This window comes from Dromiciops gliroides, chromosome 1 (genome assembly GCF_019393635.1).
Source record: "Dromiciops gliroides isolate mDroGli1 chromosome 1, mDroGli1.pri, whole genome shotgun sequence".
In the NCBI taxonomy this organism is placed as follows: Eukaryota; Metazoa; Chordata; class Mammalia; order Microbiotheria; family Microbiotheriidae; genus Dromiciops; species Dromiciops gliroides.
In genome coordinates this window covers 398,812,735-398,838,481 of record NC_057861.1, presented here as the reverse complement: position 1 = coordinate 398,838,481, position 25,747 = coordinate 398,812,735, and the positions used below count along the sequence as shown (strand labels likewise).

The 25,747-nt window shown below is 41.6% G+C and overlaps 1 protein-coding gene across 5 annotated transcripts in view; it reads left to right on the top strand.

Annotated features, from left to right (window-relative positions):
• The window catches only part of SETD9 (SET domain containing 9), a 38,375-nt gene that overhangs the window by 6,008 nt on the left and 6,620 nt on the right, over nt 1-25,747 (top strand). The window contains exons 3-7 of one of the 5 annotated variants that reach the window (XM_043975335.1): nt 263-386; nt 3,103-3,218; nt 16,143-16,248; nt 16,657-16,697; nt 19,869-19,998. In XM_043975335.1, the coding sequence (XP_043831270.1) occupies nt 263-386; nt 3,103-3,218; nt 16,143-16,248; nt 16,657-16,678 (368 nt within the window). In that variant the 3' untranslated portion in view covers nt 16,679-16,697; nt 19,869-19,998. Of the gene's footprint in view, nt 1-262; nt 387-3,102; nt 3,219-16,142; nt 16,275-16,656; nt 16,698-19,868; nt 20,483-25,747 lie in introns of those variants that run through there. The other 4 variants (XM_043975332.1, XM_043975334.1, XM_043975333.1 and 1 more) reach the window with 4 other exon arrangements.

The following is a 25,747-nucleotide window of genomic DNA, read 5'->3' as shown; positions in this document are numbered from 1 at the left end:
TGTTCAGAAGTCAGGATAAAATTTAATATTCTAACTGTTTCGTGGTGTGTTTTTTTAAGAGGTAGAGAAGTTAAAATTAAATCCTACCAAAAAAATTAGAAGCACATATCTCTAGGCATTATGAGCTCCTTCATATCTCTTACAAAAGTATAAAGTATACCATATTAGAAAAAAGCAATAGCCTTGAGTTTTCCTCAAAACAAAGCTGCCCAGATGTTCATGGGTCTAATATATACATGTTCATGTTTTCTTATGTTAATAGGTACAGTATATCAGAAGCATGAGCCAATTTTTTTCCAGTCCATTGGTAACCCATTCATTTTTAGATGCCTAGATGGGATGCTTATTGATGGAAATGATAAAGGAATATCAAAAGTTGTATACAGGTAAGTTGGAAATGGAAACAAGAAAATACCCATTTTTAGATTTCATGGCAGAAACCTAGGCATTTCTATCCTCAGGCACACATCACAGATACAGATAGACATTTCTCATAAAGATGACAATTAGTGGCATTTATATCAGAGGATTTCTCTTCTGCCACTGATACTCCACCTGTATTCATTCCTCTGTGGCTAGCACACTCCTACCCCCTCAGAGTCTCGTCATTCCTGTGATTCTGCACCACTGGCTGCCATTATGCAACCCTCCTTGCCCATCCTCCACCACCATCTTTTTCAGGCCATCAACCCTGAACTGTCCTTATTCTCCTTCCTTGCCTATCTCAACTGGTTGATGCACCAGTTCAACTTTACACCATTCTCTACAGTCCTTTGCCCTTCCCCCCTCTTGCCCATCATACCTTGCCAGGCCCCACTCTTTGATTACCTCTGCCATCCACTACCTTCACTCCCATTCACATGGTGCTGAACAAAGGTGGAGAAAATCACAAAACTGGGATGCCTGAGTCTGCTACAAATTTGTGATACATAATCTCAGCTAGACTCTCAATGCAGTGAGATGATCCTTTTAAACCTCCCTAATTGATTTACTTTCCCACTTACCACAATAGCAATTCCAGACCTTTTAATTTCTTCTTAAACCTCCCCGGGTTTCCCCTCCCCACAGCCTTTCATCTGAGGACCTCATCTCATCCTTTTTCTGAAAAACTTGAGATCATTTTATTAGAGCTCCCTTTTATCCCCTCCTCATCTCACGGCACTCAGAAATCTTTCACTCTTTTGCTCTTTTACTTGTCTTATATAAGGACGTGGTCCTTCTCCCTGCCAAGGCAAAGTCTTGATGCTATTCCATCTAATCTTCTCAGGCAGGTTGCTTCCGTACTCTCTCACTAATCTTTAGTCACTTCCTGTTTACTGACTGCTTCCTGCTGCCTACAAACATACCCCTGTCTCACCTAACCTTAAAAAACCTTCACTTTGGTGCAGCTAGGTGTCTCAGTGGATAAAGCACCAACCCTGGAATCAGGAGGACCTGAGTTCAAATGTGGCCTCAAACACTTGACACTTAACTAGCTGTGTGACCCTGGGCAAGTCACTTAACCCCAATTGCCTCACCAAAAATAAATAAATAAAAAACCTTCACTTGATTGAGACCATCCCCACTAGCTATTTTTTTATGTTTCTCCTCCTTTTTGTGGTTACTAAATTCCTTGAGAAAGTTATCTACCCTCTGGTACTTCTACTTTCTCTCTTAACTCTCTGCAGGATGGTTTCAATGTCATCATTCAACTGAAACTGTTCTCTAATTACCAATGATCTCTTCTTGTTGCTGTTGTTCAGTCTTTTCAGTCTCATCCAACTCTTCATGACCCCATTTGGGGGGTTTTCCTGGAAAAGATACTGAAGCAGTTTGCCATTTCCTTCTCCAGCTATTTTACAGATGAGGAAACTGAGGCAAACAGGGTTAAGTGACTCACCCTGGGTCCACACAGCTAGGAAGTGTCTGAAGTCAGATTTGAGCTTGGGAAGATGATTCCTCCTGACTCCAGGCCTGGTGCTCTCTCCACTGTGCCACCTAGCTAAATCTAAAGGCCTTTCTTGACCTCTCTTTGGTCTTTAATGCTGCTGATCACTATCTTCTCATGAATAGTTTCTCCTCTCTAGGTTTTTGTGACACTGCCCACCCCCAGTTCTCCTCCTATCTGAGACCATCTTTTTTGTCATTAAATTATAGTATTCCATCTCAATCATATTCCATAGCTTGTTCAGCCATTCCTCAATTAATAGGCACCCCCTCAATTTCCAATTTTTTGCCACCACAAGAAGAGCTGATATTTTTTTTACAAATAGGCCCTTATCCTTTTTCTTTGACATCTTTTAGATACAGATCCGGTAGTGGTATTGCTGGGTCAAAGGGCATGCACAGTTTTATAGCCCTTTGGGTGTAGTTCCAAATTGTTCTCCAGAGTGCTTGATTCTGTGCCATCTCACTGGCTATCTACCACACCTGGAAGGCTCCCTTTCATCAAACTGCTCCCTGGATTCCTTCATAACTCAACTCAAATCTTCCTTCCTCAAGAGTTCTTTTCCCAAATCCTCCAACTGCTAATTCTTCTCCCCATTTTCACTCTCCATATCTTCTATATACATAGGTGTTTGCTTGGGGTCTCTCTAATTAGAATGTGAGTTCCTTGACAGCATGGATATTTTTGCCTTTATATCCCTCAACACTGAGAACTGCACCTGCCACAAAATAATTGCTTACTATATCCTGACGTAGGATTTTGATCTGGAAAGGACCCTAAGAATCATTTAGTAAAACCTCTCCAATTTGTAGCTGGGGAAACTGAGGCCCAGAAAAGCTTAAATGACCCACCCAAGGTAGCCTAACCAGTAAGCACTAGAGCCAGGATTTTAACTTGCATCTGCTGACCCCAAATTCAATACTCTTTCTACTGGGCATTGTACTTGGATGAAAAATCCAGTTAAAGATCTCCTGTGTATCAACAGCCTTATGAAATAGATAAGTAATATTTGGTGAAGGACACTGGGGTACATTATCTGATTTTTCTGAGGTTTTTGAGTACTAGGAAGATGGAAAAAATATTTTAATTGGAATTCTAGTGTTAATAATGTTTTCAAATTCTGTCTTCAAGTTAGATGAGATCCATCTTTGAGTTCATATTTTTACCTGTTTTAGGTCATGCAATGGGAGGGACCAGTTTGGCCCTTTTAAAATGAGCGACTGTACATGGTTGACATCGGAGGTTCAAAATCCACTGGCTGTGGGACAATATGTAAACAATTGCTCCAATGGTAAGCCATCCTGAGCTTTTTGGGAGTATCCGGTTTGTGTTAGATTTCTAGAGAATAGCTGAATGTGTAAATGAATGCTTTTGTCACTATAGCTTATGTTTATCTAGCACCTTCTCAAGTGTTCTGCATACATTATCTTGAAGCATGATCAAATCTTAGATTTGGGAAGGATCTCAGGGCCATGCCATTTGGCCACATATGAAGAAGATCCCCTTCTACAACATTGCCAAAGTGCGGGTCAGCTAGGTGGCACAGTGGATAAAGCACCGGTCCTGGTTTCAGGAGGACCTGAGTTCAAATCCGGCCTCAGATACTTGACACTTACTAGCTGTGTGACCCTGGGCTAGTCACTTAACCCTCATTGCCTACCAACAAAAAAACCCAAAACATTGCCAAAGTGGTCCTAGTCTATCTAGCCTTTCTTTGAAGACCTCCAGTGAGGGGAGAGGGAGTGGGAAACTCACTGCCTCCCAAGGCAGACCATTTCATCTTGAGAGAGCTCTAATTATCCGAAAAGTTTTCCTTACAGCAAGCCTAAATTTGCTTCTGCAATGTCTGCCTCTTATTCCTGATTCTGTCTTGTGGAATAAAACAGGGAAGCTTTATCGACTTTCTACAAGGCAGCCCTTCTGCTACTTGAAGACAGCCATCATGGACAGTGTTGTCTTCTATAGGCTAAGCATCCCTGGCTCCTTCATCTGGTCCTCCCACAGCATGATCTTGAGGTCTCTGAGCATTCTGGTTGCCCCTGTGTAGAAGCCAGCATGGTATAGTGGTATCAGCACCAGCTCTGGAGTTAGAGGATCTGGGTTCAAATCCTTCTGTGTTGCTTACAACCTGTAAAACCTTGAGTAAGTCACTTAATTTCTTTTTTTTTCTTCTTTCTTTCTTTCTTTTCTTTTCTTTTCTTTTTTTTTTGCAGGGCAGTGAGGGTTAAGTGACTTGCCCAGGGTCACACAGCCAGTAAGTGTCAAGTGTCTGAAGCCAGATTTGAACTCAGGTCCTCCTGAATTCAGGGCTGGTGCTCTATCCACTGTGCCATTTAGCTGCCCCCAAAGACTATTTATCTAATAATTTAGTTAAAAATCTTGGCTGACTGGAACTTTTAATACCTTTTTTTTTTTTGAGAAAATTGTGGGTGACAAAGGCTTCTGGATGAATTGAAAGGGAAACTAGATTCATTTCCATGATTTTGATGACGGAACCTTGTGCTAACTAAGAATCTCCAAGGGTCAGGCAGGGCGTGCATGGTTGGCCAGTCACTAAGATCCCAGTCCTGCAAGTTTAGGAGTGAAGAAAACAGAAGTCGAGGTGACAAGAGGGACAGAAGGGAGGGGGAGAGTGTCAAAAGGCAGGTTTCCAGGATGCACAGAAGTGGGAAGCTGTGGTAAACATGGGCGTAACCCCAAGAAGCTTAGAGGGGCAGAGTGCTGAGAGAGGAACTAGGGGTGCTCATGGCAGGGAGGGGGTGCAGGCTGGAAAGAAGGGAGGGCACAGAAGCAAATTCAGCTCTGTACCTTTGGTACAGGAAGCACAGATTGGGGCCAGGCATTCTGTCCTAAAAACTAGGCTAACAGGGTAAATCCTACACTGTGGAGAAGCAGGAGCACAAAAAAGCTGTGATGAGGTAAAAGAAACAAAGCCAAATTTTTAGGTGAAGTGAATAACATGCTCGGGAAGACATGAGTTCAAATCCAGCCTCAGACACTTATTAGCTGTGTGATCCTGGGCAGGTCATATAACATCTGTTTGCCTGAGTTTCTTCATCTGTAGAGTGGGGACAATAATAGCCTCTCCCTCCCAGGGTTGTTTTGAGGATCAAATGAGATAATAATTGTAAGGCACTTAGAACAGACTCAGGCAAATAGTAAACACTGTATAAATGTTATCCATTAGTATCATTATTAGCCCTTATTAACACTTCAAGAAGGGACTCTCTGGCTAGTATATATTAAGACCAGTTTAGGAAGAGCTGGGGCTTGGGAATCCAAAGTCTTTGCCACTTACAAGCTGAATGACCTCAGGTAAACCACTGAATCTCTGGTTCTCTAGAAGGACCCTTAAGGATCCCTTGAATCCTAGCTAGTGCTAACCACCTGTGAGTCCTGCATTTTTTACATCTGAGGCACAGCAATGATTGATGCTCAGAATGATGCTCCTGATTAGTGCTGCAAGGTTCTGAACCATCAAAGAAAGATTAAATTATGTTTAACAGATTGTACTGATGAATGGGATTCAACATTCAATTGTACAAGTGCCCACTGTGTACAGAACACTGCTAGGAGCTTGATGAGATGCAATTAATTTTGATTAAGCAAACATTTATTTAGCTCTATGCAAGGCACTGTGCTAAGCCCTGGAGATACAGAAACAAAACCCAGGCCCTAACTTCAAGAAGTCTTCATTCTTGCATGTACAAAGGTTATATAAGACATGATTTCTATTCCCTTGTGTAACTTACAATGTAGTGGTTCAGTCACGTCCAACTCTCTGTGATCCCGTTTGGGGTTTTGTCAGCAAAGATACCAGAGTGTTTTCCGTTTCCTTCTCCAACTCATTTTGCAGATGAGGAAACTGAGGCAAACAGGGTTAAGTGATTTGCCCAGGGTCACACATCTAGGAAATGTCTGAGGCCAGATTTGAACTCAGGACTAGCAGAAGGGATATTCAATTCAATTCAGCAAGCATGTGTGAGAACCAGGGTGCCACCCCCTGATGAGAAAGACACTGTGAGATGACCCTGGCATCAGGAAGCTGCCTAGCATCCTGGAAGATGCCTCTACTCAAAGACCACCTTTGAGTCATGTCAACCAATGGACTTAAATGCTACCAGCCAATTAGCTTGGAGCTGTGTGTGGGGACTGCCCCTCTTCTGGTCCTGCAGGAAGCTTCCACTCAAATGGACTGAGAAATTGCCTCTTCCATTCAGGAACAAGCTCGTGGTGGCAGAGGAAGCAGGCCAGGGTAGACAGGTTTCTTATCTTTCTGAACTTCACGTGTTCTCTCTTGGATAGCTAGGTGAAGGCGGCTTTCCCTCTCTCTCTTTGCTAACCCCTAATATACTTTAATAAATGCTTAAAAGCCTAAACTGTTGCTGAATTTCCCCCTCCCCCCCAAAACTGAGGGGGCAGGTAAGGACACGCATTACATTTTACTCATAACACATGTATTAAATTCTTCCCATGTACTAGGTGCTAGATATACAGAGACCAAAACAAAATAATCCCTGCCTGCAAGGAATTTACATTCTGCTTAGGAGAAACAACATATATACAGATAATTAAATACAAAATATATATATAAAACAAATACAGTCATTTTGTATTTGGACAGCTAAGTAGTGCAGTGGATAGGGTGGTGGGCCTAGAGTCTGGAAAACTTGAGTTCAAATTTAGCCTCTGATACTTTGTAGCTATGTGACCCTAGGTGAGTCACTTCACCTCTGCCTGCCTCAGTTTCTTCTTTTTTTTTTTTTTTAGTGAGGCAATTGGGGTTAAGTGACTTGCCCAGGGTCGCACAGCTAGTAAATGTTAAGTGTCTGAGGTCGGATTTGAACTCAGGTACTCCTGACTCCAGGGCCGGTGCTCTATCCACTGCGCCACCTAGCTGCCCCTCCTCAGTTTCTTCTTAGCACAGTGCCTGGAACATAGCAAGTGCTATATAAATGTTAATTGATGTTGTGTATTAGAAATTGCAAACAGTCAGGTTTGGAATGTTGATTGCATCAGGAGGAGAAATGGGAAATCAGACTGGAAAGGTAGGTTAGAGATAGATTGTGAAGATTCTAAGTGACAAATAGAAGGTGTTTGTATTTTCCCCTGGAGGAGGCACAGAAGGTCATTTAGAAGGGGAGTAACCTGGTCAGACTCTACTTTAAAAATACCAGTCTGGCAGCTAGGTGGAGGCTGGGTATGTTGTCATCTGCACAAAGATTCAACTTGTGGAAGCTGATGAGATCTCCAAGGAAGAAAAGAGACTTGTGACTAGAGCCCAGGCACACCATCGCACCAAGTGGCCAGGACAGATGGGAAGAGAACCAGGAGAGGGCAGTGTTAGGGAAGTCTCTGGAGGAGAGAACATCTAAGAGAAGCTAGTCAGCAGTGTCCATGCTGCAGAGAGGTCAATAAAGATGAGCACTGAGGTAAGGCCTCTATTTTTTTCAACAACATGTAAGGTAAGATCTTTTTCCCGCAAGGCTGAATGTCAGTAGCTTGAGGAGAAAAGAGAAGATTTGGAACAGAAACTGTAGTTGGTGATAGAGGGTCTTTTAGTCAGTCAGTAAGCATCTGTTAAGTGCCTTCTATGTGATAGGCACTGAGCTAAGTGCTGGGGATAGAAAGAAAGGCAGTAACATCGTCCATGCCCTCCAGAAGCTCACCTTATAATGTAGGAAAATGCATGTGAATGGCTATGCAAATACAAGGATTATATTTATGAAGCCAGGAGTGCCTAGTTGAAATAAGATAACAGATCTGTGGGAGGATCCATCAGAATGGTTGTGGCCTTGAATAGCACCCTAGTCAGAGTGAAAGAGTCAGGAGTAACCAGGACTGGAGTTGGAAAGGAAATAAATGGTGTTGGGGGGCAAGAACTTCAAGATTTAACATTGAACTGGTTTGCCATTGAGTCAGAGTTGTGAAGGGAGAAAAGGGAGTCCTCTAATCAGCTGTCAAATTGATCTTCCTAAAACACAAGCCTTTTCCTATCATTCTTCTATTCAGTAAAGTTCATTGACCCCTGATTACCTCCAGGATCAGACGTAAAACCCCCTGCTTCATAGCCTGGCCCTACCTACCTTTCCAGTCTTACATATTACTCACCTCCACATACTCTGATCCATCAACATTAGCCATTTTGCTCTTCTTCAACCATGGAATTCGGTTCCCCCTCTCTGAGTGTTTCCTCTGGCTGATCCCTTGGTCTGGAACGGCTCCTCTTCTTCACCTCCACCTCCCAGCTTCCTTGGTTTCCTTTAAGCCTCAGCTAAAGCCCCACCTTCTGCAAGAAGCCGTTCCCAGTACTCCTTAATCTTGGTGCCACCCCCTGAGTCTATGCCCTGTTTATCCAGTCCGTATCTTCTTTGCACATGATTGTTTGCATGTTGTCTCTCCCGTCAGACTGTGATCTCCTAGAGAGCAGGGACTATATGTTACCTTTCTCTGTATCCCTAACCTTTAGCCCAGTGCCCGGCACAAGGTACACCCTTAATAAATGCTAGCTGACTGCCTAAATCCGGAGAAGGGGTTGATGGACTGGTAAAGCAACAAGGAATGTAGGGACTGGCGGTCCTGATGAAAACAAAGAATAGGTATAGGAGGAGTGAAGAGGAGAGATGTGGTTATGGTGTGAGAAAGAAGTTTCAGAGTTTGAGATCATAGAGGCTGAGCAGTTGTGGGCAGTCATGAGGCCAGGGAATGATCACCCCTAGATATGGTCTATGAGGGTAGAGGCTGAGGCTTTGATTATGGACTGAATCTTGGTGGCCAGGACATTAGGGCAAGATGTATACAGTCTGGGAATCATCTGTATTAGAAATGATCGTTGAACCAATGGGAGCTGATGAAACAACCAAATGAAATAGTACAGAGGGAGAAGAGAAGATGACCCAGGACAGAGCCTTGGGAGGCGCTCGCAGTTAGTGGACATGGCCTGGATGAAGATCCAGCAAAGAAGACTGAGAAAGAGAGGTCAGACAAGAGGAAAAAGGAGGCCAGTGTCATGAAAACCTAGGGAAGAGAGAGTATCCAAGAGAAAATGGTGATTGACAGTGTTAGAGGCTGAAGAGGGGTCAGGAATGAGAGGCTGAGGAATGAGAAAAGTTTTGCCATCAAGAAATCACTGGTAACTTTGGAGAGATAAATTTTAGTTAAAGAAATCACACTGTAGGGGCAGCTAGGTGGTACAGTGGATAGAGCACCGGCCCTGGAGTCAGGAGTACCTGGGTTCAAATTTGGCCTCAGACGCTTAACACTTACTAGCTGTGTGACCCTGGGCAAGTCACTTAACCCCAATTGTCTCACTTAAAAAAAAAAAGAAAGAAACCACACTGTAGAGAGTTTAGAAAAGAATTAGAGGATAGGGATGGTGACACTAAATGTAGAAAACCTCAAGGAGTTTTCCAAGAAGAGAGAAATAACGTGATAAGGATGATCAGGTGAAGTTGTTTCTTAAAGATGGGAGAGAGATGGGCATGTTTGTAGGAAATAGAGAAAACACTTCATCCTGGTTGGTAAACAGGGAGAAATTGTAGATTCTTCAGAGCTTGGGGATGAGTGTAAGGAAGTCTTCTGGAGCAAATGGGAGGAACCTGGATGAAGGGCTTATTATATTGAGAGGTTATGACTTGGTGAGGAAAAGGTCCACATTTTCATGCGATACAAAGGTAAAAGAGTTAATGGGGGGAGGTGTCTGAGTGATGTAAGAGAAGGAGGAAGGGAAGAGCTCTTGGTAAATCAACTCAGTGTTTTCAGTCAAGCATGAGGCAAGGTCATTAGCTGATACAGAAGGGGTTGGGGCTGCTGTCTGCCATTGGCTTCCAAAACATTTCTGTCTATGGATGCTCTTCCCTCCCTAGCCATTCCTTCTCCTTTGCTGTCCTCTTTCCCTCTTGCCTCAGGACTCTTCTTTCTCTGTCCTGTACTCTTTAGCATTCTTATCCAGTCCCATGGCTCCAGTTTTCATCCCTATGAAGATGATTCCCTAATCCGCAGCTCTGCTTCTGACCTCTCCACTCCCATATTTCCAATGGCCTCTTAGCTAGCTCTTCAGGAATGCCCTGTGGATCCCTCACTGAGCTCATTGCTTCCTGGCTCTCTCCTCTCTGCTCCACCCCCAAAGTCAGATTCCATCTCTTGGTCCGGCGGCACTCACAGGTAAGCTTTTCCCTTAGTGTGCTGGGAAACATCTACAAACCGCTTCCTAGACTTTGCCCCAACCTCTCTTCCCTCCCCGTGCTCTCCAGATTCACTTTATATTTTGTCTTCTCTCATTTAGGATGTAAATTCCTTGAATATAGGAATTATCTTGCTTCTTAGCGCAGTACCTGGTACGTCATTAAATATTTAATAAATACTTTAATGGAGCAGCTAAGTGGCACAGTGGATAGAGCACTGGCCTTGGAGTCAAGAAGACCTGAGTTCAAATTCAGCCTCAGACACTAGCTCTGGGACCGCTGGACAAGTTACTTAACCCCAATTGTCTCTCCCCTCCTCCAGTAAATATCTAATAATCATCTATTTCTAGCTCTTCTATCTCTATATCGGTATTGTCTATCTCTAGCTATTATCTACCAATCTATCTCTTTCTAATATTTTTCTCTTCTCTCTATTATCTATCTATATTTATCTCTTAGATATCATTTATCTGTCCATATCATCTAGCTATCTATCCATTTCCATCTCTATCTCTTTCTATCTCTATGATCTATCTATATCTTTCTAACTCTTTTTTGCATGTCATCTTCCTATCTTGTCGTTCAGTTGTTTTTCAGCCATATCCAGCTCTTTGTGATCCCATTTGGCATTTTGTTTTGCAGATAGTGAATGGTTTGCCATTTCCTTCTCCACCTCATTTTACAGATGAGGAAACTGAGGCAAACAGGGTTAAGTGATTTCCCCAGAGTAACACATTTAATAAGTGACTGAGGCCAGATTTGAACTTAGGAAGATGAGTCTTCCTGACTCTAGGCTACCTCCTGCACCACCCAGCTGCCCCAAAAGCATTGTTGTTGTCTGTCTCTAGCTATCATCTATCAAGCTTCTTTTTCTTTCTCTCTCCTTCCTCTCTCCATATCAGGAATCATACCCTTATCAGCAGGTACTCTACCCAAAGGAATAGAAGTTTTGATTGCTTAAACCTCACAAGATATCTTGGGGTTTAGGGCCTAGAGTTTTTTTAAGGACCACACCTTAATCCCAACCCACTCTGGCTTTCATAGATTGGCCAACAATAGGTAACTGCCCAAGCCTCACTGGCCATTGTTTGGCCTCTTGTTGTTTGTCCTCCATGTAACATCAGGGTGATGTCATGACTTGCACTAAATTGGATTTAAGTGAGGCAGAGCTGTGTAAGGTCACCAACCTAACTCTGTCCTCCAGAGCCATCTGGGTCCAATGGCAAGATATACATCAGGATGACTGGAGATGGCTCTGGATGTTTTAAGGCAATTGGTGTTAAGTGACTTGCCCAGGGTCACACAGCTAGTAAGTATCTAAGGTGAGATTTGAACTCAGGTCCTCCTGACTTCAGAGCCAGCACTCTATCCGCTGTGCCACCCAGGGGGTTTGGCCTGTTAATGGCTCAGAGTGAGCGTCAATAGCAATTGCTTCTGTTTTGGCCAGAAATGCTTAGGTTCTTCCCCTCCCAGACTTCCTTCCTTCCTTCCTTCCTTCCCTTCTCTCTCTCCTTCCTTCTCTTCTCTCCTTCTTTCCTTCCTTTCTTCCTCCCTCCTTCCTTCCCTTCTCTCTCTCCTTCCTTCCTTCCTTCCTTCCTTCCTTCCTTCCTTCCTTCCTTCCTTCCTTCCTCCCCCTCCCCCCCTTTTTTTCTCCATTCATTTAATTATTTGTTTTCACTTTCCTTACCCTAGCCTTAATTGCTGAATGGACATTGCCTCAGGCAAACAGAGACCAGGGAAAAGCCCTAGCTTAAAAAGGCCAAGGCCTCCCACTGCATCCAGGGCCATCTCCAGTCGTCCTGATTTATGTCTTGCCACTGGACCCATATGGCTCTAGTGGAAAGAGTGAGGTCGGTGACCTTGCCCAGCCCTCCCTCACTTAAATCCAATTCAGTGCAAGTCATGACATCACCCCGATGTTACGGTCCTCTTCCAGAATGAAAGACAAAACAATAACAGTCTTTTTCTTTCTACTAATATCTATCCCTTCCTCTCTATCTCTATCATCTGTCTATATCTATGTCTGTCTCTCTTATCTATCATCCACCTATCTCATCTATCTCCATCTCTCTCTCTTTTTATCTCTTCCTATTTTTATACTTTATATCTTTCTAACTCTCTATCTCTTTTTGTATCCTCTATCCCTCCCTAGCAATTATCTATCAATCATCTATCTCTTTCTATAAATATCTATCTCTTCTTCTGTCTTTTATCACCTATCTCTAGCTCTCTTTTATCTATTATCTATCTCTCTTTCTATTTTATCTCTACTCTCTATCCGTTTCTATCTCTATTATCCATCATCTTTCTATATATCCCTTCCTCCTCATCTGTTCTTCTCTCTAACATCAATCACAACCATAACTGATGCACTATAATCCTCTTGGTCCCAGGCTGGAAACCTCTGCATCTTTCTTGACCTTTCCCTCTCTAACTCATTATTCCCCACATTTGGTCAGTCTCCAGGTGCTGTTTATTCAGACTTTGCAATATTTCTCCCTCTTTTCCATTCCTACTGCGACCACCCTAGTTCAGGACTGTTACCTCTCAGCTGAACAATTTTTACAGCCTCCCAGCTGGTTTTTTTCTTACTCTATGTTCTCCCATCTATAATCTGTCGTTTATGCTTCCTGAGGAAGCTTTCACGTGCGCCCCTCTCATCATAGCACTCTTTATTCAGTGTCTGACTATGGCCTGCCAAGTAAGGCGTGAGATCCTTCTGCTGTCATTCGAGGCATTTCACACACATGCAGGTCTTCAGCCTAATATTGTTCCTCTTCATGTAATCCATGTTCCAGCTAAGCCAGGACCGTTGCCTGTTCTCATCATGCCCTCTCCCATTTCAGAGCGTTTGCTTAGATTATCTCTTCCCTTTATGAAGTCTCTACATCCCCTCAGGGCCACTTCAGCCACCAGGTCCTCCAGGAAGCCTTTGTTGATTTTTTTCCTTCTCAGAACTTTGAACCTCTGCTTCGTATTTCTTGGGAAGGTAGCATGGAAACTAGATGGTGCTGTACATAGAGAGTTCTAGATCTGGAATCAGAGAGACCTGAATTCAAATCTGGCCTCAGACACTTACCTGCTGTAAGAGTGACCCTGGGCAAATCACTTAATCACCTCTCTCTGCCTTGGTTTCCTCATTTATAAAATAGAGTTAAAAATAACACTTGCTTTTCAGGGTAGTTGTTTTTGTTGTGGAGATAAAATGAACTGCTATTTGTAGAGTGCTTTGGAAACCTTAAAGCACTATATCAATGCTGGTGATTATTTTGAGGCAGTGGATAGAGCACTAGACTTGGAATCAGAAAGACCTGAATTCAAATCCTGCCCCAGATAGTTACTAGCTGTGTGACCCTGGGCAGGGCACTTGACCTCTCTTGGCCCCAGCCTCATCATCTGTTATATGGGTATGATAGCTCCTAAGTGAGATGATTCTTGTAAAGCAGTTTTGCACACCTTAAAATGGAGGCTGAGAGTAAGGGGAACTGATAGAGCAGAGTGGTCATGAGTTCTTCTCCACAAACCTCCTAAGAGATCTAAAAAATGCACCAGGCTAAATTCTGATAAGGAAATCCAGAAAAAGTCACAGGGAGTCATTTTTCCAGTCCAGCTTAGCATTGGGAGACAGACAGAGAGGTCTGTGTATTGACAACAGGTGGGCCAGGAGCCTGCCCACTGAGGAGCCTGGCAGCACTCAGGGAGAGACTGTGCCAGGAGGTCCCATAGCACTGGGATGGGGACAGGTGCCACAGGCCAGCTTTGTTGCCCACCACTCTGTCCCAGGTTGCAGATCTAGGTCAGTGTGAGAAGGGCACCCCTGCATGGCAGGGGCATTCCCAGGTAGGAAAACCCAGGGCTAGGGACTGAGAAAGGAAGAAGTTTCGAGGCAAACAGCAGCAGTAGCTGCAACAGTTGTATGGTACAAGCCTCAGGTGCAAAGCACGATTTCACTTCCAACCTCCAGCCCAGCTGGCAGAAGAGGATAGGGTCTACAATCCTAGACCAAAGGGGAGCCCATGATATTTATCCTATCACTCTGAACCAACAGAGCTTTCCCCTGGCTAAGAGGGGCTGAGTCCAGCAGCATCTACTCTTGTTCAGACACACACTGGGTCACGAATTTGCAAAGCTCAGACCAGGGGGTAGCACTCAAACTTTGCCTTGACTCAGACCATTTGTGGGAGTACTGAAAGGCTGAAGGTCCCCAGCCTATCCTTGAGAACCTAGAATAACGCAGCACTCCAAACCCCAGCAAAGCAGCAACAGAACCAGCTGGGAACATCCCTCCAGAAATGTCACAGAGCCCAGCCCTGACGTCAAGTCCAAAGTCAGGAAGTGGGTTGGAAGAATGGACAAAGACGACTACCATACAGAGCTATTATAGTGGCAGGGATGCCCAGGACACAAATGAAGACAAGACGGATCCCCAAACATTTACAAGCAAAGCCTCAGTTTTTTATTTAGGATTTTTGCATCTGTAGTCATTAATGAAATTGGTCTGTAATTTTTTTTTCTCTGTTTTTGCTTTTCCTGGTTTAAGTATCGGTACCATTTTATTTCATTAAAAGAGTTTGGTAGGACTCCTTCTTTGCCTATTATTCCAGATAATTTATTTAATATTAGAATTAGTTGATTTTTAAATTTTTGGTAGAATTCATTTGTAAATCTATCTGGTCCTGATGTTTTTTCTTAAGAAGCTCATTTATAGCCAGTTTAGTTTCTTTTTTATAAAATAGGTTTATAGATATTCTATTTGATCTTCTGCCAAGCAAGGCAGTTTATATTTTTGTAAATATCCTTCCATTTTGCTGAAATTATAAATTAAGGGGATTTTTAAAAACAAGGCTGGAAATAGAAAGCTCTACTTTGCTTTCAACTTCCAAGTTGATAAATTGGCCCCTTTCCATAAGCTTTCTGATTAATAGACTAATTGCCACAAATTTTTGTTTCAAGAATTTGAAAATAGTTGTCCTTCAGAAGAGTCTAGTTTTTGGATCACATATATAAAACGGGCCAGTAGCTCTGGTGGGAAGTATGGTGATAATGCAGGAGGCAGATCATATGGGTAGAAAAGATGTGTGATGGTTTTTCCCCTAAGACAGGATTGTCTTGTGGTCACTGTAGTAAAGCCACTAACGATGATTCTGTTAAGAGTGGGGCATCTTGGGGTGTTTCTTTTTCAGCAGCTGTATTAAGGTCAGCTACACAAGACACCTATTTTTATCATTTTTGTTTTATTCTTGAGAAGTGAACGCCTCCCTTGTCTTTATTGCCCATGGTATTGCCACATTTCCCCTTGCTTCATAATCATCTGCTGGTTATTTTTTCCTGACTTTACATCATATATTGAACCCCTAGATCACACTGGAGTTATATCTCTGTTGCGTTGTCAAATCTGACTTCCACTTCTCGTGTGGTTGTTATTATGAGGCAGTTGTCGTTAAGTGACTTGTCCAGGGTCACACAGCTAGTAAGGGTCAAGTGTCTGAGGCCAGATTTGAACTCCAGTCCTCCTGACTCCAGGGCCAGTGCTCTACCCACTGCGTTATCTAGCTACCTCTTTCATATGGTTTGGATCTGGTCATTTACCTTCTCTCTGACCTACAGACCATGCGTAGAGAAGAGGATAAGCGTGGATGGCTGCTGGCTTCACGGGGTGCTTGTTACTGTACAAAATATTACAGCAATTACATGAAATGCTAGATATCTTGTTTTTAAAAAACATTTTCTCATTCAAGGTCAGTAGAAAACAAAGATAAGCAAGACAAGTTTGAAAATAACATGTTGAATTTCTTGTAAATTTGGAGGGAGAAGCAGACTGTACATAGTGCCCGTTTGTGGCTTTGTTGCAATCGTCTTTTTCCTTTGTGCTTCATATGTGGAAATGCTTGTCTTATTTGCTTAACTTTAGAAAAAAAAGTATTACTAACTTGTAAAATTCTCATTTCCTCCCCCCCCCCCTTCTCTCTCTGTCTCTTTCTGTCTCTCTCTCTCTGTCTCTCTGTATCTGTCCGTCTCTTTCTTTTCTCTAGACAAAGAAGCTAACGTATGTTATCAGGAATTTGATGTGCCTGAACTTTTCCCGTTAGAATTGAAGCAGTACCTTCCAAACATCATGTATAGTCGTGATACACAAAGGTCAGCATCTCTCAGAACAGTGATTTGTATGTATCTCTTGCCTCATATATATTTTTTGCTATTTTTCTGAGGGAAAAGCTGTGTAGGGCAGCATTCCCCAAATTAATTTGGTCCCAAATCATTATTGGGGTCTGAAACATATTGATGGAATCCATAAATGCTTATTTGGTGGAAAGGTGGGAGGGAAGAGATAAGTACAGGGTGGGGGGGCTGCCCAGGATTATATACTAGCCCCTCTTAAAAGGAATGGTTGGGGGTGTCTTTGAACAAACAGATGAAAGTAAACCTATTTTCATACTCCCCAAATTGTTACATAATACATGCATATATAACTTCCTAGTATTTTTATCAGGATATATAGTGCTAGTATTGACATTTTATCATGGAATTTTCTTTCATGTTTAACAGAACAAGAGGCAGCCTGATATAAGAGAGAGCTTACCTTGGAGGTAGGAAAACATGGATCCAAGGCCCTCCTCTGACCCATATTGGCTGTGTGACCCTGGGCCAGTTACTTAACCTCTGTTCTAGGCAGCTCTCTTAAGACCATAAATTTCATTTAATGTGCCAACCTGCATTGGTCAAAGGTGTTGGGGGTTTTTTTAACCTGGGATTTCTCTGTAGTAGTGAAATCACAAGTCCTATCCCTTTCACTATCCCTACTGAACAGAACACTAGGACTCTCTAGGATATATATTGGGAAAGACTTGGAGCATTTGATCCAAAGATAGAATAGTTTAGCCAGAGCAAGAGCAAGATTTTCATCCTCTGGAATGCTTTTGAATTAGATGTAAACCGAGACCAGAATATAGGTGATTAGTTAACCTTAATGACACTGAATGCCCTTATTTGTACAAGTACAGATTCCTGTGAAGATATATTATGGCTAAAGACAGTTACCCTCTTCCTTTCCTTCTTCCCTCCAGTGTTAGTATAAACACATCGATCTTTAAAATAAAAACTGCAGTCTGATAAAGGAAAACAGAAATAAATCTCTGTTGCCAGATTTCCTCTCTTGTCATTTCTATTTTTACCTCCCAAACATGTTTAAAGGTGGGTAGAGTGAAGCAGTACCACACTCAAGGTGAAATGAGGTGTTGGAGGCATTAGGAAAGGCTGAAGATCACATGGTTTGAAGCATGTGTAGATATCAATTTTGAAGATTTCAATCTCCAGAGACATTTTATTGGTGGTAGATAAAATGTATAAGTAGTGAGCAAAAAGAAGTGTATATCTTTGTAATTCAGATAGATTCATTGCTTTCAATTCAGTCAAATGTCATAGAGTTGGCCACCACTAACTAGAAAATTGTGATGATTCCTATATCAAAGATGGGCTTCTTTTTGAATAAAAGAATTTCTGAGGCATCATCCACTAAAGATGTGATTCTTTTTTAATAAAAGAATTTCTAAGATGTATAATTTAGGAGTCTTATGATGTATTATTATACAGTGTAGGCCTATTAGGAACTGACATTTTTAAAATTAATGTTATTTTTACCATTTTGGTTAATATTCAATGATAAAGTAGACAGTACTTTTTTTAAAAAAAGAAATATCTTTCAAAGTATTTGCTAATTCTCTCACCCTTCAATTTCTTCAAATAAGATTTTACTGTAATCAATTTAAAGTACCTTGTTCCCCATTTCCCTTGGGTTTATAAACCCACACATGGGAGCTCTGGATTGAGGAAAGGGACCGACTTAACACTAATTATGAATAGTTTCTTTTTGCCCATTTAAGTATCTGTTTAAAATATTGTGGAGATAGAAAGGAAGAAAACCAAAAGACATGCTATACTTTGAAATGGAAAAATAGTTTTCCATTTTTGCTTTGTTTTCAGAATTAACATTTTGAAGCTCACTTCATTAGAAGTAAACTTAATAACATTGGGAAGGAAGGGTTTGGAAATCATTTATATAGCGCCTACTATTTGGGGAGAGAGTCCCTTTCCACAGAGGGGGATCAGGAGAGACCTAATATAGGACTGTGTTAAATGATTTATAAATATTATCTCATTTAATCCTTGCAATAACCCTGGGAGGTAGGTAACCCCATTTTACAGTTGAAGAAACTGAGGCAGACAGGTTAAGTGACTTGCCCAGGATCACCCAACTAGTAATTGAGTGAGGCTGAACTTGAACTCAGGTCTCCAGACTCCAGAGTCTGATGATCCACCTACTCACTTCATTACCTAGTGTTCTCCATTGCTACACTAACAGTTTGTAAGTATTCTGTGTCTCGTGAAGGTCCCATCAGTCAGTTTTAGAAAATGAACTTTCTGTTCTTAGATGTAAAATGTGAATTGTTCTCATCAGTTAGAATCAGGGTATAGATCCATTTCTGTGACTGATTTGATTTAAACATATCCCTGTAAGTTCCAGTCCTATATTAGGTCTCTCCTGATCCCCCTCTGTGGAAAGGTACTCTCTCCCCACTAAAAAAAAAGTGACTTGGGATTTTCTTTGTAAATATGCACCTGTAGTTTCCTTGCGCATAGAATGAATACTCTGAGGGAGCAAGAAAGCTTTCAGCTTCTTACTTCCTATCCCCAGCCCCTAACACAGTGTCTGGCATGTAGCAGGCACTGGGTAAATACTTGTTGAACAAATGAAAAAATGAATGAACAGACAGATGAATAGATATTGATATTCTTCTTTACTGAGTCTAAGAATAGAAAGTGTTGGACATGTAAGACACTTTAAATCATGCAATATCACATGAATTGGGTCCAGAAATAGCTTCTATCTTTATCCCAAGTGGGGGGGGCCCTTGTGTAGGAAGAGCAACCCCTTCTCCTCATAGAGAACATATGAATAAGGTCATTTAAAATATAACATACAGAGTATAATTTATCATTGTCAGAGCTTATGATTCTTTTTTGGGGATTTTTTGTTTTTGTTTTTTGTTTTTTGCAATAAGGGCAATGAGGTTTAAGTGACTTGCCCAGGGTCACACAGCTAGTAAGTGTAGTGTCTAAGGCTGTATTTGAACTCAGGTCCTCCTGAATCCAGGGCCGGTGCTTTATCCACTGTGCCACCTAGCTGCCCCGCTTATGATTCTTTTTTTTTTTTAAGTCAGGCAATTGGGGTTAAGTGACTTGCCCAGGGTCACACAGTTAGTAAGTGTCTGAGGTCAGATTTGAACTCAGAAGTCTTCTCTTCCAACTGATGCTTGCCTTGTTTCTGCTTTACTGAGGCCCTGCTTTATTATGAAGAAAGCAAATGAAGTCAATGAAGAAAGCAAAAATCTTCTGCTGTCTTCTGGGTTAATTATAAAATTAAGTTTGAACATTAAGATGTTAAGAAGGAATCAGAAGAGAAGTAACATTCCATCTGTAATTTCTATCTCAGCTACATTTGTATTTAAAGATGTGAACCTATGTTATCTTTTTTCTTTTTCTTTTTTTTTTTTTTTGGTGAGGCAATTGGGGTTAAGTGACTTGCCCAGGGTCACACAGCTAGTAAGTGTCAAGTGTCTGAGGCTGGATTTGAACTCAGGTCCTCCAGGGCTGGTGCTCTATCCACTGCGCCACCCAGCTGCCCCCACGTTACTCTTAATGTACCAGGTTGATCAAAGTTAATCAATCGAATATCTGTTTCCCTTCTTTTTCCCTCACAGCCCGTTGCGATGCGTGGTCCTTGTGGCACTCAGGGACATCCAGCCAGGAGAAGAGCTTTTCTCCAACTACTACACAATTATCAACTGACTTGACAGTATCAGTTTATCTACTTAACTATTCATTTGGCTTAAGAGATCTTTTCTCGGTGAATTTCTCTGGGTTGCCTGTCGTGGAGATTTGTTTGCCCTTTGAGATCTAATTAGACTGGGGATTTTTATCTTCATGTAAATATTGCTTTTATATTTTGATGTGGTGATGGAAGCTGTTTGCTCCAGTGCCTTTTTAAATTTGTCAAGTTAAATTGTTTTTCACCTAAATACACGATAGCTTATTAAATTAAAATCAGCTTCCTGAACATATCTTTTCGTCGACTCTTGTTTACTTGCATATCCCCAAGATGGAGTTCTGATTTTTTAGCGTGACTGGGCAGGGACTTGACAGACCTCATTTGGTATTGGAATGACATTGTTCATTCTTTTTTGTGGCTTTGATGTGTTCCAGTCTTCTTAAGAACCTCATCCTCACTTTTTTGGGAGGATGGGATTGGGAATGGGATTGCTGTGGCTGCCATTAGGTTACATTAAGTACGAAACTGAAAGAATTTCTTCTCACTTGGCACATAGGAGCCTAGGAGAAAGGAATAAGCATTTTTTAAAACACCTGTTATGCTCCAGGCACCATGCTAAATGCTTGTCTCATTTGATCCTCACAATAGGCCTGGAAGAGGTAGATGCTATTATCCCTATTTAACAGCTGAGAAAAATGAGGTAAACAGAGGTTGAGTGACTTGCCCAGGATCACAGAGCTAGTAAGTATCTGAGGCTGGATTTGAACTCAGGAGGTATTTGGGGCTCCAGGCTCAGCACTCCATCCCCTGAGACTCCAGGCTGCCTCTGACTTGGCCCATAGAAGCCTAGGCTAAGAAGGGTTAATGTAAACTTGTTGATGGACTTTGCTTTAATGATAGCAGTAGATGATAGAACTCTCACTTGAACCTTTACAAAATGCTTTATATTTCAATGGGTAGGGGAAGGGGTAGAGGGAGAAAGAGAATTTGGAACTGAAAATAAACATTAAAACAGTGACAACAACAAAATGCTTTGCACATGTCATCTCTGACTTTTCACAGTAACCTTCCTTTGCCTTGGTCTCCCCGAGGGAGCCAGCTCTGTATGATACTGCCTTGTCTAATAGGAAAAGGGAGGAAGGAAGAACACTGGTCTGCTTCCTTCTTGCTCTGGCACATAATTGTAAAATAATTGGCCCTGAGTTCCAGCAGTGACGGTTCACCAGGTAATAGGCACCTGCGTGCTGTAGTGGACAGAGAGAGAGAGTGCTGGATCTGCAGATCCTGACCCAGACATTTATAAGCAGTGTGACCCTAGGCACATTCTGCCTGCCTAAGTTTCCTCGTCTGTGAAATTGGGTATCTAATAGTAATAGTATCTACCCCCCAGGATTTTGGTGCGGATAAAATGAGATAATGTTTGTGTAGTGCTTAGCAAAACTCAAAACACTATATAAATGCTAGTTGTTGTTGTTATTATTATTATTATTATTATTATTTAGTGAGGCAATTGGGGTTAAGTGACTTGCCCAGGGTCACACAGCTAGTAAGTGTTAAGTGTCTGAGGCTGGATTTGAACTCAGGTACTCCTGACTCCAGGGCCGGTGCTCTATCCACTGCGCCACCTAGCCACCCCTAGTTATTATTAATAATAATAATAAGTGGATAGGCAAAAACAATTTTACAAAGTTTACTAGTCTCCTAGATTGTTTTTTGTTGATTATTGCTATTGTTCCTTTCACAGTGATCTCGTTGGTAATTTTTTTCAAAAATGACCCCAAAGTCATTCCCCAATTGAGAAATGGTCAAAGGATATGAATAGGCAGGTTTCAGACAAAGAAATCAAAGCTATCTATAGTCACATGAAAAAATCCTCTAAATCACTATTGATCAGAGAAATGAAAATTAAAACAACACTGAGATACTGCTTCACAGCTATCAGAGTGGCAAATATAACAAAAAAGGAAAATGTTGACTGTTGGAGAAGATGTGGGAAAACTGGGGCACTAATCCACTGTTGGAGTTGTGAAAAGATCCAACCATTCTGGAGAGCAATTTGGAACTATACCCAAAGGACTATAGAACTGTGTATACCCTTTGATCCAGCAATACCACTGCTAGGTTTATATCCTAAAGACATTCCAAAGAAGAGAAAAACACCCATTTGTACAAAAATATTTATAGCTGCTCTTTTTGTGGTGGCTAAGAATTAGAAATCAAAAGAATGCCCATCAACTGGGGAATGGCTAAACAAGCTGTGGTATATGATGGTGATGGAATATTATTGTGCTGTAGGAAATGACAAGCAGGGTGATTTCAGAAAGGCCTGGAAAGACTTACATTATATAGTGAAATGGGGGCAGCTAGGTGGCACAGTGGATAGAGCACTGGCCTTGGATTCAGGAGGACCTGAGTTCAAATTCGGCCTCAGACATTTGACACTAGCTGTATGACTCTGGGCAAGTCACTTAACCCTCATTGCCTCACTGGGGGAAAGAAAAAAGAAACACAACCAATCATTATATAGCAAAATAAGCAGAACCAAGAAGAACGTTGTACACAATATTGTTTGATGAAGAATTGTAAATGACTTAGCAATACAATGATCCAAGACAATCCCAAAGGACTAATGATGAAGCATGCTATCCACCTCCAAAGAAAGAACTGATATTGATTGAACACAGACTGAAGAGTGCTATTTTTCACTTTCTTTCTTTCATCTTTTTCTTTTATTCAAATTTTCTTATACAAAAGGATAATATGCTAATGCTCCACATGATTGCGCATGTATAACCTATATCTGATTGCTTACTGCCTCAGGGAGGGGAAGGAGGAAAGGAGGGGTAGAATTTGGAACTCAAAACTAAATTAAAATGTTTATTATAAAAAAGACTCCAAATATTCATCTAATCCTAATCTTTTTTAGCATAAGCCCAGTATTACTAACTGTCTGTATTACAAATTTCTACCTGGTTGTTCCATAGGCATCTCAAACTCATCATGTACAATGGGGAGCTAATTATCTTTTATATCCTTAAAACTTCCTTATTATTTTTGAGAACATCATCATCCTTCTAGTCACCAAAGTTGGCCACTTTGGAGTCATCCTTGGTTCTTCCATCTCTGTCATTTCCTCTATCTCCAGAGGCAGCTGGTGGTATAGTAGATAGAGCGCTGGGCTTGGAGTCAGGAAGATGTGAGTTCAAATCCAGCTTCAGATACTTACTAGCTATGTGACTCTGGGCAAAGCGCTTAACCTTTGTTTACCTCGGTTTCCCAATTTTAAATGGGGATAACAACATCACCTACCTTGCAGGATTGTGAGGATCAGATGAGACAATATTTGTACAGTGCTTAGCAAAAAAGCCTGGCGCATAGTAGGTGCTGTGTAAATTCGTATTCCCTTCCCTTCTCTAATTCCTATCAATTCTCTTGCTATAGCATCTCTTAAATGTGTCCCCTTCTCTCCAGTCACCACCCTATGCTCCTCATGACCATTCACCGGGTTTACTGCATACCTTTCTAGTTGTTTTGTCTGCCTTCAACTTCCATTTATTCTAATTCATTCTCCACACATCTACCAAAATAATCTTTTTTTTTTTTTAAAGTAACTCCTCTGCTTATAAACCTCTGGTGGCTCCCTATTGCCTATTGGGTAAAATACAAAAAAATCAAATTAGCATTAAAGCCTTTTACAACCTGGCTGCAGCCTACTTTTTGTCAGTTTTATTTTTCATATGTCATATTTCTTCACTCTCAGGTTCCACCAGAATTGTCCCACTTGCTGTTCCCCAGACTGATACCTGTCTTTGGGCCTTTGAACAGGCTAACCCTGATGCGTGTAATGTGCTTCCTCAAGATTATCGCTTCAAGGCTAGATTCAAAGACCACTTCCAACGTATCATTTCTCTATTCTTCTAGTTTAAAGTTCTTTTTCTCCAAATTCTTATAATTTACTTTTTACAAGTTTTATTCCTCAAGTAGAATGTAACTCTTTAAAGTTAAGGATTGGTATTTTTTTTTGTCTTTGTATCCTCAGGACCTGAGACAGTACCTAATACATAATAGGCTAATAGGCATTTAATAAATATTTATTGAATTAAATTAGAAAAGGAAATTACCATGTCCCTGTTGAACCTTTAGTCAAACATGTTGAAGTGTAATCTAACCCGTGGAAAAAACACTAGACTGTGAATCAGGAGACCTGGGCTGTAGTCCCAACTGTACTGCTAATGAGCTTTAGAATCATAAGCAAGTCACCAACTCCTGGGGCCTCAGTTTATATATTTATAAAATGGTGGAATTAGACCAGATTATCTCCAAACTCCTTTACCATGAATAAATATTGGATCAAATAATGCCAAGTACAGTTTGTGCTAGATCCATTCAATAAAATAGATGCTGACGCACCAAAGAACCAAGTATACCTTGGAAATTGCATAGTGACAAAAGGGAAGATGTGAAGCTTTAGCCAGAATACACAACCTGTTGTCAGACATTCTCTCTGACAGGAGAAGGGTGGACAGCTGCTGTAGTTAACCCCCATTCATAAAAAGGATTCCAGGAGGGATGCTGGTATCTAACAACTATTGAATCTTACCTCCGCGTCAGGCAAACTGGTGTACTCAGTGGGAGGATGACTTGACATTTAAGCCACCAAGGAAACAATAGCATTGTTTCTAGGAGGGGAAAGCGTGCCTGACTCATTTGTTAGTTTTTCCCAGAGAGATATGTGTATTAAAGGAGAATCTAGGAAAGTAATCCATTTAGATAGCCCAAAAGTCATGAGCAAGCTTGTGGGATATTTTAAAAATTGAGTTACTGTGAGACTGGAAAGAGAAAACTTTTATCACAAATAGAGTCATAATGCGTAGGTCCTTCTCTGAACAGAAAAAAGATCTATGGTGGGGTTCTCTAGGGATCAGTGTTAGACAGAAGTCCTGAAAATCCAAGTTGGTGGGAAAAGCCTATAAGAAGAATTTATTAAAGTATATGAATGGGCAGAAAAATGACAGATGAGGTTTAATGTATAAAGTAATATATTTAGGGAAATACACAGCGTTGGGTTTGAATCCTATGTGATCTTGGGTAAGTCACAACTTTTCTGGGCATCATTTTCCTCATCAATAAAATGAGGGAATAGGGATAGATGATCTCTAAGTTCCTTTCAAGTTCTAGCTCTTTAAACTATGAATGCTGGGCTTTGGATTTTTAGTCAGCAATCCCTTACTGTCCCAGGCATTGTTTCAAGTCCTGGAAATACAAAGAAAAGCAATAATACAGTCCTTGCTCTCAAGGAGCTCCCATTCTAATGAGGAAGAGAGGCACTAACTGGCGATGATAAGAGACTAGGAAGGTTTCCTACAGAAGACAAGATTTGAGCCGAGTCTTGAAGGAGGCCATGGAAGGTAAAAGGCAGAGATGAAGAGGGAGAGCATGCCAGGCATGGGAGGTAGCCATTGAAAAGGCACAGAGTTGGGGCAGCTTGGTGGCACAGTGGATAGAGTGCCGGCCCTGGAGTCAGGAGGACCCAAGTTCAAATGTGGCCTCAGACACTTGACACTAGCTGTGTGACCTTGGGCAAGTCACTTAACACCAAATGCCTCACCAAAAAAGAAAAGAAAAGGCACAGAGTTGGTATAACCAAGATGGCAGGGTAGCAGGAAGAAGTGCAGTGAGCTCCTGTGGTATCCTAGGGTGACAGCTGGTCATGGGCTTTAGAATGTGTGACAAGCAAGGAGCAAATTCAGAAGCAAGTAGTGATTCTGTCCCAACACTAACAGATGAAACTGGGTCTCAGCCAGCAGAGGA